This window comes from Nanorana parkeri, unplaced genomic scaffold (assembly GCF_000935625.1).
Source record: "Nanorana parkeri isolate BGI_ZX_2015 unplaced genomic scaffold, ASM93562v1 scaffold219, whole genome shotgun sequence".
NCBI classification, from domain to species: Eukaryota; Metazoa; Chordata; class Amphibia; order Anura; family Dicroglossidae; genus Nanorana; species Nanorana parkeri.
In genome coordinates, this window is record NW_017306487.1 from 1,626,574 (window position 1) to 1,642,288 (window position 15,715).

A 15,715-nucleotide genomic window follows, 5' to 3' on the forward strand; every position below is an offset into this window, starting at 1 on the left:
TAGTCTGAATCTTCGCCGTGTCCGCCTCGTTTGCTACTACAGCGCAAACCCGCATTCTACTACAACTCCCGGAGAGCCTTGCGTGGGAGGACGGGTCACCTGACCGGCGGCTGAGCAAGAAGCTAAAAAGCCGCAACTTGGCCATTTTGTTTTACACTGTAAACGAGCAGGCTAAGGCTCCTGTAGGCCTGGTGGAAGTTGGTATAGGAGGCCAACGGTTCGGTGTTTTCTGCTCAGGTGACACAGCGGAGATCTCCCGTGCGCTCCTCACATCCGGGAATAGCGAGTTGCCTGCTGCTCCATCCAGCCAGCCACACAAGCATCCGCCGGACTCCGCTCCAATACATCCGTGGCCGCCGCCAGACATTTCCTCTGCGCTCTGTACTCGTAATAATATCGCATGTCCTCTATTCAGAACCTCAACTCCTTCGGTGAGAGGCCCGTTATTTCTTCGTTCTAGCCGGGGAGGGAGGGGGGGGGGCTATGGTGAGTGTAGGATGGGTGTCTTCCCCGAATAACGGCTCTGTGTAAACACCGCCGCCATTCTCTGGAGTCACATACAGCCTCCATGGTGGGTCTGTTCTAGTGAGCTTTCACTCGGCCGCCTTCTCTCTGCTCTCATTTAATCCCCGTCCTTTTGTCTTTTGTACAAAATGGCGGCGTGTTGTTTTGTGAGGGCTGAGGTTATCTCTAGCACGCATTCACCTGTCATCACCCTTATCTACATACTTTCGGAAGTCCCACTTCAGGTTACAGTTGCCTAGTTCATGGTGGGGGGGTTCTCCATCTGGAATGGTTCATACAACATACTAGTCTGAGGCTTTTTATGATCCTTTTGGTTAAAGTGAGTGTCCAGGAACTTTCCAAATGGCCTATTTACTGCTCCAGACCTGGGGGGGATGCACTGTGCCTAATGAGAATAGAAGTGCCTTGTGTCAGAGGGTGTAATCAATTCCCTGGACTCTTGTGTGCTTAGGAGTAATAGAAATGGCCTAGTGTCTGGTCATATGGGAGAGGGAATAGTGCCCCATGGTTTGGTAGAGATGGAAGAGGGGGTTAATTACCCCACGGTGGGGGGAGATGGAAGAGGGGGCTAAGTGTCCCACCGGGTGGGGAGATGGAAGAGGGATAGTGGGCTGGCGCTTTGGGAGGGGGCAGTGGCCCAATGGCTGGGTAATTGTAATCTAAGTAACCCATATGAATTGCTTCCCACAGTTTCAGGACCACTGGCTTAAAGCAAGGGTGGATACATTAAAGCGACACAAAAACCCTCAGATTGTTTTCTCCTTATAGACATCTTCACAATGAACATCCTCCAAAGCCACATTTATTTGTTTTAAAATAAAGTCTTACTATTTTAATCCCTTTAGAAAGTCTGCTGTGCTCGCTCCTGTTGCTCTTCTCTCCCCTCACACTTCATGTTGCCTAGTAAGAGCTGTGCACGTTGATTCTGGTCACGTGCACTTTTTTTCTTTGCGTACAACTCCCATGAGGCCGAGAGGAATACTCGCTTCCTCTCCTCACTAAACACTGTTAGTGTCACTGCTTGAAATCTCCTCTGCAATGCTCTGAATTATCAAAACTACTTACAACAAATCTACAACAAACATCAAGTTTACAACAATCTACACAGCAAAACAACTTTATTTCAAATGTAGGAGCTGTATCCTCTGGTACTGTGTGGCCAGATTCAGCATGTGAGCTGAGACTGAAGAAAGTATAAGGCTGGGGACGGCTCACATGCTGAATCTCCTCACAAGAAGCTCACCCCACACCAGTTAGGCCAGGAGAGAAATCAAAGATCAAATTAGTGTGGGAGAGACACAGCCTGCTGCTGAAGAAATCCCAGCTCCTTGCAGAGTCTAGAGGGGAGGATTTGTGGGCAGAGACTGAAGACGCGTCAACACATTGTAATACTTTACCAGCACAGAGGGTGGCTACTCTTCAGCTCCTATAGGGACCATGGAGAAGAAAAGTAGCCACCCTCTGGCAGGAAGTTGTGGCTGGAGAAAAATTAAAACGGATGTTGGAGAATTTAGAGCTGGACAATGACAAAAAAAAGGTACCCAGTCATTTATATCATAGAAGTTATTTTTATTTTCTGATTTTTAGTGCCGCTTTAATCTGGAATTCAGCGGCCAGTCTGTCCAGTCCAGGAGTCACAACTAGAGAAATCTGAAAAGTTGTGTGCCAGTTGTCCTTACTAAGGAGCATTGGCTAACTGGCTCCTGGGATTTGTTTAGCCTCTGTTGCTAAAGTAATTCTTCCCTAAAAGATGAAACGAACCACTCCAGTGACATCCAACACTGCTTCATTGTTTACCTTGGTGTGTTTATTCGGGTGGGGACTAGCTGATAAGAATTTCTCTTCTGGGCAAGGTTTTCTGTACAAGTTAAAATGGTTTACCTTTTTGTTTTACAAATAGGCTTACGTAAACCTAGGAATATTTAGTATTATGCTGTTATTGTGAACACTAACCTAATGAAAGAATTCCATTTGCTAGTTTAGCTTTGCTTACCATTTTCATATGACTTTTAGTATCGTCATCTTTACTAGAGACCCTGTTTTCAGGCCATTTATTTTACCAAAAATCTTTCTCTAAGATTATATGTGGATTTCATCTATGTTATGCATGTTATCTACCTGTAAGGCCTACTTATGTCGATCTCCAAAAAGCCTCAACCTGCTGCTGGGTGCCCCCCATCTTTGATGTCAGCAGACTGGTCACTGAAATTATACTACTATAGTATTCTCCCTAGGCAGCTATAGTAAAGGTTATGTAGGCATGGCTGAAGATGTTGAGCCAGCACAAAAAGTAAATGCACTCCCAGAAGAGGGCTATGGTACTGCAAGGAGGGAGGGGGCTGGGCTATGCAATTGAGTCTTCTGGAATAGTCATATTTTTTAGCAAGTTCAAAGGCACAATGCAAGTGAATAATAAATCCTTTATGTAAATGAATGCACTGCATGCCAGAATTTCAGCTATTTGTTTTTTCAACCTGTAAGGTAATGGCAGGGTCTCTTTAAGGCTAGACACCCTTGCCAACAGGAGTTGGCTCCAAATTGTCTGTGTAGCCTGTCCTACAGATTATTTGCCCATGCAATCTGTAGTTGCTGAACTTGGCATTTTGTTGTGAATGTTGTACTGGATTTTTCTAGGCATGTAATAGGTGACGGTGATCTAACGTGCAATCATGTAAAAATTTTGGCATTGACCCTTGGGCCTGTGACTAGACTGCACTGGCTAAGCTACTTCTAGGGCTGAATATTGGACAATTATCTTGATTTTTAGGTTACCCCAAATGCCTTAAGCTGGCCATACACCTATAGATTATCTGCAGATTATTTTATGGTCCGATGCAAAAAGTGCAACAGGTTCCTCCATCTAAACTAAACTGTGTGGATGGAGGAATCTCCCACTGGGCCAAGCTTCAGTATCTTGCTAGTCCGCCCCTCTGGCTGTCAAAATACTTGATCAATGCCTGCATCCAATCAGAAATTTTACAGGTATTTTGAGAGCCAGCGGGGCCTACTAGCAAGATACTGAAGCTTGGCCCAGTGAGAGCTTCCTTAATCCACAGTTTAGCATAGAGGAATCTGTTGCACTTTCCATCTGACCATAGAAAATCTATAGGTGTATGGCCAGCATGTGTTTCTACTTGTGCAGACAAATTTGAGAAAACATCAATAGGTTTGTGTGTCCCCCCCCCCCCTTCCTTTTCTTCTACTACTGCATGTTGGACTGGTTTAGGAAACAATACTAATATTTAGGTCTGATGTATTTGTGTCCTGGGACTGCAAGCACAATCTCCTGCAGCTTTAGTCCTGATGGAAAACATAAAATGCAATCACTGGCACCCCTTTAAATCACATAGCTTTGTTATCTATAGTGTGTCGAGGTATGCAAGAGAGTAGGTGCTGTTTGCTTGTCCGTCAAATGCTTACCTAAAATAAAAACCAATAGCGCCAGAGGTGACCACTCCACTGAAGAAATATATATGCAGAAGTTCTACAGGTTGCTGCCTCGCATCAGTCAGGGAGACTAATATCTGATGAGAAAACAAACAAGGGGCGCCTTCCCTAGTGTAGATACATGTATATTTTATAAGTGGTAAAAAGTGGAATGATACTCAATAGAGTATGTAACATTGGGCCTTCAAATCAAAGGTTGAGCCTCAGTCATGGCAAAAACAAGAGCAGCATGAGAGAGCTGCACAAATGGTGGTTCCTATGTGACAGCGCAGTATGGCTGGGTTTACGTGTTTCCGGGGCCACACCCCCCTTCCTCAGAACATCAAATGCAATCACTGGCACCCCATTTAAATCACACAGCTTTGGTATGCAAGAGAAGTGCTGTTTGCTTCTGTCAAATGCTAACCTAAACCCAGATCTTGTTTAAAGCCTTAGCACTTTTAAGTTGTAAAAGGGGAAAGTGTGGAGAGCAATCTAGGGAATTTTGGAGGGAAAAGTGAGTGTTGTGAGGAGTTTGAAAAGCAGTCTTTAATCTAACATTTTAATCCACTTTTTTTTTTTCTCCTCCTGTCGGCAGACCCCTTTGCTGATGCAACTAAGGGTGACGACTTACTCCCGGCAGGGACTGAAGATTATATCCATATAAGAATTCAGCAACGGAACGGAAGGAAGACTCTGACAACCGTACAGGGCATTGCAGATGATTACGACAAAAAGAAACTTGTAAAAGCATTTAAGAAGGTAATTTAGTAACCTAATTCACATTGGATTTTTGGTTTGAAAGTGCAGATTTTTTTTCCCTCAGTTTGGCTGTTTGTAGTTACTGACTTTTTAGTGCTAATTTATAGTGATTTCTATCCAGGACACTGCATGTCCCTTGATTTAAAATATGGAACTTTATATCAAAAAGGTGTTGATCTGAACTGGCACAATTGTTGGGAGAGCAAGGTTGGGCATCAGTGTATAATATTGATTGGGAGCCTCTGCATTGTCATAGGATTTGAGACTTTTGGGCAGTTTTTAAACTTGTTGGGTACTACTAGAGTAGTGTGTTTTGAGACTATGTAAATGGTTTGTTAATGGGTAACTAAACCCAAGATGAAGTTACTTGCAGCTTACCAAACCTTAGATTTGATGGCTGCATTAGTTTTTTTTAATTTTTTCAGGCTAAAGTTACCAAGTAGACAACCTGACAATCCTGCTAAAAATTGTGTCCTTGTCACTTCCTGTGAGCTGTAATGATAAACCAGTTTTATTTATAAACCATTTATTTACGCATCTCATTTAATAGTGATGAACAAACAGATGTGTTGTAGTCCACCCTGGGTGGCAAACCATGGTTCCTTTTAAGCATTGACAGAAGTACAGCTACCCAGGAATGAAGAATGCTGATTACACCATGGCTTGACAAATTTGCTTTGAATTTAGGAGCCAGTAACTTTTTCATACCTGTGTGCACCCGACTTGTGTTTCCGTTAGTATGCGTGCGCTTGCAGGGCCTGGAGACTTACATTTATTTATTTTTTCTTCATTGCGATCACATATGATATTGTGATGTCTAGTGTCACCTTTCCACTTAATAGCTTTAGCTGGGGAATAACCGCTGCCTGTTGAGGCAGCTGAATTTAAACACAGCAGGCAGTGGCTGGGAGCAATAGCCAGCCTGCCATTGGCTATTTTAAATTGCAGTGGCCAATAGCAGGCTGGGTCTTGTACTCTCCTGCTGTCAATCAGGAGACAAGGGGCCTGAAGGAGAAAGTTCTCCTTCACATCTGTTCCTCTGCTGATTGACAGCAGGAGAGTACAAGACCCAGCCTATTGGCTACTGCAATTTAAAATGGTCAATGGCAGGCTGGCTATTGCCGACAGCCACTGGATGGTAGACTGGCAGGCAGTTTATCCTGCACAGGGGAATGCAGTCGCAGCAGATGACAGCCGGTCTCTCCTTCCCGCTGGGTCCCCTTTGATCACCGCCTGTATCAGCAAAGGGGGGGAAGACCACAGGAGGCGCAGAGTTGAGGGGGGACAGTGAGTGGGCTGACAAAAGCCCAGAATGCAATTTGTACTCGCCATGGCGACCTGGCGTCTGGGATTTTGTTGAATCCTAAATTATATGCTATGTTACCAGGTGGAAAAAGAAAACTAATGCAGCATCTATGAACTGGTAGCTGATGGATTTCTTTTTTGTGCGTGTTTGGAAACCTAGTGATTTTTGGATAGAATGGGAGATTTTAAGTTTTTCCATTTTTCTGGTGCCATTTAAGGAGAGTCCGATTATGGCTGTCTCCAACTTCCTTTCGCAATAATAATTTGTGTAGAGCTGCAGCTAACGATTAATTTCAAAATCAATTAGTTAGCCGATTTTATTAAGTTCAATTAATCGGGATGAAAAAATATGGCTCCAGTGATGGACTTCTAGTTTGTATTGAGATTGTAGTCCATCACAGGAGCAAGCTTCGAGCGGTGAAAGTAATAATAAAAAATAAAGTGTGGTGTGCAATATAGTGACATGGAAAGTGTAAAATTATACAGCAATGAATGCAGAATGGCACCGGTTATAGAGGACTACAAAACCCAGCTATAGTACATTATACAGCGCAATGCAGAATACCACCAGCTATAGAGAAATACAACAAATCCCAGCAATAGTCCATTATACAGTGGTCCAATGCAGAGTACCACCAGCTATTGAAGACTACAAAACCCAGCAATAGTACATTATAAAGCGCAATGCAGAATACCACCAGCTGTAGAGGAATACAACAAATCCCAGCAATACATTATACATACAGTGTATAATGTATTGCTGAGATTTGTATTCTATAGCTGATCGTACATTGTGCTGTATATTATACAGAGCTATGTACCATCAGCTTATAGAGGAATACAAATCCCAGCAATACATTATAGAGCACCATGTGGAGGGAAAGTGCAGGCTTACCTGAGCAGTCTTCCAGCAACTTGCTTCTGAGATCGGGCCTGTCGGCAGCTGTCATCCCCCACGCATGCTCCTCCTTGCTTCTCCCTGTGACCCTGTGCAGATCGTGGATGCGGGCGGTGATCGTGAGGCGGGGAGAAAGTGTGGCGCGTGGATGCAGGTGGGCGGATCTGGCAGCGTGAGGTGCAACGTGTGGAGCCGTGAACAGGGCCAACTATTCGAAAGTCGATTAATCGATGATTGAAAAAGTTGTCAACGCTTTCAATCGATTAAATTTTGTGTCCTTATCCACTCTACTAAAGCTTCTGGCTCTATCACTCATGCCCTTAGAGGAAGTCAGTAAAGGTTTCCAATAAAGACAGGTAGTCAAACAAAATGATTTGGATGTAGTCTTTAACTGAAATTCAGAAATCTGATGCTGGATACCAGTGTAAAGAATATTGTGCAGACATGTAGTGAAAGCAGCTCTGTAAAACAATTGAATACTGCAGAGATTTGCATGAAATTATTTTTTTTGCGTAATTACTACAAACTAATAGTGTTGACATCAGAATCTGGCACTTGAACTGTGTAATCAAGCTGCTTTTGTATCAATTTGTAGTTCTTGCCATGCGTTTCAGCTTGCATGTTCTGGTAAATGTTCATTTGAGTTTTGTGGTTTTTGTTTTTAGAAATTTGCCTGTAATGGTACTGTGATTGAACATCCAGAATACGGGGAAGTCATTCAGCTTCAGGGTGACCAGAGGAAAAACATCTGCCAATTTCTTATGGAAGTAAGTACTTGGTAATTTTAGCTATACAGATAATCCTCGCTTATCGACTTACCTGTTTTGCGACTTACGACCGTCCTCCAAGCGACCCCCGACCTCACGCGTCAGCGTCACTGCGACGTGTCGCCGGCGGAAGTGACGTCCTCCGATCTTCACTGCGGGTAGTGGAGTGGTCCTTAATTTACAAACCCCTTGCAAGTGTCCATGCTTGGGGTAGCTGCCAGTGATTTTCAGCTCTGGATAACTTTGATTAGGACATGTGTCTAAACTATTTTACATACCGAGAGCTGGTGGGAATCTGCCTTTTGGCGTAGGGATAAAATTTACCAAATTATGGCTTGCCTCATGTCTAGTTATGTCATTCAAAACATGTTGTTTTTTTGAACCTATTAAAATAGTAAGGCAGGAAAAATACAGCTGGCACTAGTTAATCTTTTTGCATTATTCCTGTTTGAGCCAAGGTAAGGATTTTGGCTTCTAGAACCTTAGTGAGAAAATTTAGCGTGCACGTTTTTGTAGCTTGTCACATGTTCTGAAACGGCAAAGTCTCAAATGATATTCCGGATCAGCAACCGCAAAATTAATCTGACTGCTCGTGCAAAGTCTGCCTAATTAGCTGGAATGTAAGTGAAGCATTAACCCCTTCGTGACTGACTACGTACAGTGTACGTCGCCAGCATCGGGGCTGTTTAAACAGACTCCCGGTGACTTTTGCCGCCGGGACTCTGTTTAAACTTGTAGAGCCGACTGTCGGCTTTACAACAGAAGCGATCCTGGCGACTTACCTGTCGCCAGATCGCTTCTGCGTCCCGAAGAAGGGGCCCCCCCCCCCGCCGGACACCCCCGCCGTGCTTCCCGGGCTCCGTTGCCCCTCCTACGGGCCCGGGACCGGCGATCTTTGTGTCCGCGGGGAGCTGGGGAGGAGGTCGACGAACTTCCGTTCATCGATCCCCTCCCCGTTCTATGGGACCGGGAGCGATGCAGATTGCATCACTTCCGGTCCCTGGGCTGTCGGTTCTGGGCTCCTGGAGCCCAGCTATAAGCTATTGAAGTGCGATCTGCACTTCAATAGCTTATTTCCAGTGTAAAGGTAACACTGGGGGTCTTTTGGACCCCCAGCATCACCTTTTAAAGAGTACCTGTCACCACCATCTGCTATCACATGGGGGGACTTGTAAGCCCCCCCATGTGATAGCAGTCAAAGTAAAGTAAAAAAAAAAAAGTTTTTTAAATAATAAATCTAATAAAAAAATGTTTTAAAAGTCCCCCGCCAGCACGCGCGTCGCCACGTAAAACGCGCGTCGGGTGCGCCTACGTATGAAAACGACGAACGCGCTACACATGTTGGGTAAAAAGCTCAGTACAGCTCGCGGTATACTGAGACGCAGCAGCCGGGGCGAATCCCAACTTTACTGTAGAGATCCACCCAGCTGCGTGATTGACAGCTGGCTCTGCCTATCTAGAGCCAGCTGTACCCTCCCCCGTCCGTTCCCACCAGTCAGCGCTGGAGGATCGGACCGGGGAGGGAGGAATCCCTGCAGGGAGCCGCGAGTGACGGTCACGGCTCTGCAGGGATGGATCGGGAAGTAAGCGAGTGATGCTTATGTGTTCGCTCACCTCCCGCTCTATTGAGCCGACCTGTGACAGTTTCATTGTCACACGTCGGCTCGAACTATGAGGCTGAGTGATTTTCACTCGCCTCATAGTTCTCTAAGAGTTGACAAAGGTGGGGTTAAACTGGATGCAAAGTTTGCAACCAGAATCTGAATGATGCAAGATGGGTTCAGCCTGCAGGAATTTTCCCAGCAGAATTTCCCATGAATTGATGCTGTACAACGGATTCCAAGAATCATTACCCACTATAGTGTTTGTGGTGGAGTAAGGCAGAATGAATAATTCTCATTTCTTTTCTACAGATTGGCATCGTGAAGGAAGAACAGCTGAAAGTCCATGGTTTCTGAGATGTGAATGATCAACCTTCCTGTGTTGCCTAGTCTGGCTACTTTGTGAAACATGAATCTTTGCAGCATTAGGACTTTCAACCTCTCTAAGCGTTCCAAATTAGGCCATTTTTTGCATGATTACCAAAAGTGTGTGAAGAATAGGTTAGTAACACATAAGAAAATAGCCGTAAGATGGTAAATTTGGAATAGTGAGTTTTAGCACGTTTCCAATGGAAATGTTTTAGTGATCTGTCAACTTTTTCCACTTTATTTGATGTTTTTGTTGTATTAAACGTGTATGTTGCTGCCTATTCTAGTCTGTCTTCTGTACATCTACTTGGTTAAAATCAAGCTGCTGTGGAGAAAATCCTTTAAACTTGCAGTCCACCCCTAGAAGCTTCCTAACATTCAGACATCTGAATTTTTTGACCACATTAACCCCTTCGTGACGGTAGACGTACACTGTACGTCCAGCCACAAAGGGACCAAATGACTTGTCACGTACACTGTACATGCAGCTCCTGACCAAGAAAAATCTTTATTGCCAACATAGTTTGTGTGCTGATCAGCCTACAGGCTAGCTGAGATTCCTATGGTCACTTGAATGCAGTTTCAGAGAAAATGAAGGTATTTTGGCCAGCTGGGTGACTGCACCTGCTACTGGGTATGGATGTGCCTGGATCCCTTCCTGACAGGGCTACATTGGCAACTTAAATGAATGGACAAAAAGTCCATGGCTGTAAAAAAAAAAAAAAAAAAAATATTGTATGTCGTGGAGACAAAATGCTGGGAAATGTGCAAGTACAGGAGCTAAATGTAGAGCAGGGGGAGCCGTCGCTCATTTAGTATAAGTGATCTCGGATCGCTCGTATAAAATGAGCAGCCATCTGGTCCGATTCTTTGCATGGTTAAATAGTTTTGGTTAAAATAACTTTTTTGCATCAGACAAGTAGATTGGGCACCCGCTTTAGTCCTTTAAAAAAAACAAACTACTTGTCCATCTCCACACCCCTAAACCAAAAGTGTGAAATACCATGACTAAAACATATATGTAAACGCATCCATAAACTGTTAATCATGATTGTAAACTTAGAATATTTTGTGGTCACATCATCCCTAGTATCGGAGGTGTGGCATCCCCCTGTTGCCATGGTGGCCTAAGTAGCGTGGAGAGTGGGGCAGAGGCATTAGCGTGCTCCTGAATGGGATCCAGGTACAAAGTGGCCCATGCGTGACCATAGCAGACCTGGCTCCGGGATCCCAAGCTGTCAAACAGCAGTGAGTGTGGTGACACAGAACTGTCAGCCACAGCCATTAGGAACACATTATATGAGTGGCACATAAACGGGAGGAGAAAGGACACGCATAATAAAGACTCTTCCCCACAAAAGGGGAAGAAACAGCTTGTATTGGGAAAGGTAAGCTTTTACCAACCAAAAGACCAGCAGAATCATAAAGCTGTATATCCATGTGGAAATAACATGAGGTACATGATGAGTATTAAATCATACAAATGTTGCAAAGAAATTAGTCAGTAAGAAAGCATGTATATGACCCCTAAGGATGAATCGTATTGAGTGTAAATCCAGTATGCCTCTCTGTATAACAGGTTATCACGCTTTATGCCCTGAGATGGTCTTAATACCTGTTCAATTACCATTGCCTGTAGCAATGGTCTGTCACACCCCCCCCTCTCTCACATTTGTTCAATAGACAACTTGACTTGAGCTGTGAAATTGTATAATCATGTCTCAGCTGGAGCTAAATTTAAAGGTTGTCATGGGGGCAGGAGATAGGCCAGCACAGACAGAGTGGATATTGCCAGAGGAGGGCACTGTGCTTGGGAATTTACTTTTCTGACATGGGCAGATTTCAAAACCAGTTCAGAGGCACATTTACAAATAGTGACTGCTGGAAATGTCACCTATCATCTAGATCAGGGGTAGGCAACATTGGCTCTCCAACTGTGCAAGTCACTGACCTGCAACAAGTGTTTAAGTTTGACAGCAATCTCCTTTTTGTTCAATACATTTGTTTTAAGATCTTATAAAATTCAGCACAAGTGTCCAAACATCTGTAACATAAGGTACTACTTGCACGGTTAATAAAGCAGGTTACACAGGATAAAGAATGTAAACAACTGGCATACAAAGATGTGGCTGATGTGTTGGGTTGCAGAGCAGGCATGTAAAAAAGTTTGCATTGCATGCCTTTGTATTTATACTACTGTCTCTTCTGAACTGTCTTGTGTACATTCTTCATAAAGGTGAATGACTGCAAAAGCACTCTTCTACCTCAGCAAAAGTAGCCTAGGCAGGGAAAAGTCCCTCTGAGTATGTGACGTGGTTTCTAGGGGCTAGAAATGGAGACTGACTCTATGCCCCTTCCCTGTTTCTAGACTCTCACCTGTCTGTGTTGCCACACAGCCTAAAAGCCCTCCTGCAGCTCTTGTCAATCCTTTGGCTCTGTGTTGATACCCATTTTCCTACTGTGGAAAGTTTTCAGGGCCTTCCATCCTTTTCACTGTTCCCTATTAAATGAGGGTATCTGCCCCAATTTGGGGTCTGCAGGTGCCATATGTATTTATTTAGGGGCCAAATTTCTCTTGAATCCGCTACAACTGTCATAGCCCTCTGTTTCAGGGAGACTGATAACCTTGTGACAAAAAAAAGGTTAAACAAACGCTGGACACAAAAACTTGCCTTTAGTGAGACAATTAGAAACCATAGACTACCATCTGTGCATAAAAGATCCCATGATGCTAACTTTTGTTAACCTCCTGTACATGAGGAAGCATACTTGCCTGTTTCCACTGTTTATCAAGCATATTAATGCCTAGCTCACTGTGGGCCTTCAGCGCTTCCAGTTTTGTGGCCTTTACACCAGTCATTGCAACTTGAGTGTCTCCAAGGTGTTGACCCTTGTGCTAGCCATGCTACATTCCTGGGGAATTCCCACTGTGGGCTATCTGAGGGACCCCAGTTGAGGGAATAGTTGGCATTGGTTTTGACCAACACTGTGCTGTGGGTATTCTGGTTCAGAAATCAGTGCTGGATCTGAATTATTGCCTGCAGTATCTGGGGTTCTTCCTAGATACTGCACTTTCCCAAGATTTCTTTCCTAGGCAAAACTTCAAACTCTGCAGTCCTGGTCCTCATCTTATCTGGGAATATATGGGAGGTCTGGGCCTTATTTTAGCCCCATTTTTAAGGCAGTTTCCTGTTTGCTTGGTTATGCTCTGGCCCCTCTGATTCATCCTTCTGTCCTAGGGGTGGGATCATTTCCTTCAGTCCCTAACTAACATGCCTGGCTTCGGGGTCTGGGTTATCTCTGACCTGGTGGCTTGGGAATTGGTTCCACTGATAGAAAGATCCTTCATCCTTTTTTTGGGGGGGGGATCCTCAGAATGGATGCCAGTTTGGCAGGCTGGGGAGGGGTCCTGTACACTTTGTCGGTGCAGAGGACTTGATCATTGAAGGTCTCTTCTCCCAATCAGAGATTCCAGCTTTTTGGTCACTCCTACAGTGCTGGATCTCTGGGATGGAAGGTCATTTGACATCGCCTGGGCGATATCCAACACAAAATATGTTGGACATTGCCATGGCAGTGGTGTACATCTACCATAATGGAGGGACCAGTAATCTTCCTATGGCAATAGAGGGAATTCTGTCCTGGGTTGGCCTTTCTGTTCCAGTCTTGTCCAGTTTACGCCAAGGGACAAACATTTGGCAGATGCGCTTCCTTGGCCATCAGTGCCTGCTTTGGGGGAATGGGCCCTACCTTGGTGATGTCTAAGATTAGACAATTGCTGCATAAAATCGTCCCCAGGTGCTGAGCTCCTCTGACAGATGCAGTGCTTGTGTGGTAGCATGGGATAAGTAAAACCTTGCTCTTTGCCATTCCTCCCCACTTCATCTGCTTTGCGGGATTGAGATGGAAGTCCTTCTGGTGAAATTTGGAACTCTGGCTTGGCCCAGGCAGATGTGATTCACTGACTTGATCAGACTGCTGATGTTTACTTTGTGGGCTCTTTCCCATCCGTCTACAGCATAAACTGATTTACCATCTTTCTTGTGGTCGCTGCCTATAAAGGCTGGAGTCCAGGTCATGTAGGGCTGGGACATTTGCTGGTCCTATACAGAGATGTAGTGTTTTAGCCTTCTCTTTATGTGGTCTCAGCCTTTCATCTCCACCAAGACGTGGTTCCCCCATCTCTGTTTCAGTGCATTAGAGGGACATTTTCTCTTCCTGTCTGTTTTTTGTTGTTGTGAGGATTTCCCTTGGAGCCAATGCTTCCATCCATGGACTGACTCTTTCTGAGCTTGCTGGAATGGTCCTAGGTCCATTTATCCTGTTGGAGCTGCCTTGCATGTTACTCAGTCAAGAGGACCTCTCTTCCGTATCATGTGAGTCTTATAGGCACCATTGTACTGTTCCTGCTGTATGAGAGTTGTTTTGTTTTTCCCACTCCTTGAAAGACACTGCTTTGGGATGTCCCAATTCTCAGAGATCGATCCCCTATGGGGTTTTATGTAATAATTGTCAGAGCTCGAGATATCATCTTAAAATCCTGTTCTCTGTGTTCAATGAAGGACATAGCGCCTGCCCCTCTGGTTGTTATGTCTGTCACCAGTTCTCTGTACTGACCTCTCTGTACTGGTTTGTGAGTCACAGAGCTGTCTCTAGCAGTTGGTGGGTTTGACCATCATCAGGGGCAAGCCTTAGTCTGTGTTTTTTGTTTTTCTGCCTAGTGTCCAACTCCTGAAGGTGGAGCTATAAACCCAGTGGTTAGAGATCAAGATCTCCACTGTGTCCTTCAATGAAGTCAGAGAAAATGATTTTACGGTGAATACAAAAAATCCTATTTTTTTTCCCAAATACATGACCTTCAAAAATCTATTTTTTTAATCATAGATTCAATTTTGTCTGAAGATTGTTATTGAGCTATTCTTAAGTGCCAAATAAATATGGTTGTTTATGTGGACAAATATTAGATAAGCATGCAAGAGTCTGATGCCACTCAGAATTATGTAATGTGGAGGATGGTGTTAAACCCCACAAACCTGGACCTTCATGTCTCAGTTCGAACAACCTTGTAAGGAATTCACTACAAGAGAGCCACCACACTTCTGTCTGAAGGAGCATGGTAGCGAGAACACTCCTCCCTCCACACAGTACTTTGAAAATGCTTGGGTTTGTAAACTTTGACTTTATAAAATAACTCATAAAATAACTCAGGTTAACAGCTTCATCATGTACAAGTTGTAATTCACCAGGGAGGTTCTTAGATGCTAGGCTTTGCCTGTGGATGACTTGACCGCGAAGACCAGAGTAACAACCTGATCTAGGCTTGCTTCCATCAGTGCATAGCCTACAACAACTAGACCGATTCATGTCCCTTTTGAAATAACTATCAATAACATTAAGTCCTCACCTCTTGTGTGGTCTGACAGAGGATACCAAAAGGTTTTCTTCAACTTCATTGCCTTTCAAATACCCTACAATAGCAAGCAGAACAGCAAAATGATTAACATCGGTGCTTTAGTAAAATTAAAAAGCAAAGAATATACTGTTGCTGTTGCTGTACATGCACACACAAACTTTTTTGTTATCTTTCCTGTTCATGGTTCCTTTTGAAATGGCCGCTTCTGTGCTCTACAAGCAGTCTGTGTAAATGAACATTCTCTGAGCTCTCTCCCCCATCCACTAGTATTCACATTGGCGACCCCCTCCCTGGACAGTGTATTGTGACCTGGAAAGGCAGAGCTAGTGTGCAATGATCTTGCTACAACCAGTCACAGGGAGGGGGGTCAGATGTTTTACAATCAATGTCAGACTGAGTTTCCTGTGGAGAAAACTTTCCATTTATAGGACTCAGGCCTACTAAAAAGTCTATAGAATGTGAGTCGTGAAAACGTACACACATATACATCACTATTGCACCTCTACGCTCGCACAATAAATGCTAGTCACTTACAAAGGTAGAAATTAGACATGTGCAGTGGCAAAAAAATTGTTTTGTTTTTCGGGATTCGGGTGTGAAAGTCAATTCTGATTCGGACGAAATTCGTTAGTGGTAGTTCGTTCGTTTA

General features: G+C 44.2%; 1 protein-coding gene across 1 annotated transcript; it reads left to right on the top strand.

The window, feature by feature from the left end:
• The first annotated feature begins 313 nt into the window (after nt 1–313).
• Nucleotides 314–9,795, top strand: LOC108786618 (eukaryotic translation initiation factor 1b). The gene is made up of 4 exons (XM_018555944.1): nt 314–431; nt 4,550–4,713; nt 7,582–7,683; nt 9,597–9,795. Exons 1-4 carry the CDS (start codon nt 401–403, stop codon nt 9,639–9,641), a joined length of 342 nt encoding a protein of 113 aa, XP_018411446.1. The 5' UTR covers nt 314–400; the 3' UTR covers nt 9,642–9,795.
• The last annotated feature ends 5,920 nt before the right edge of the window (nt 9,796–15,715 follow it).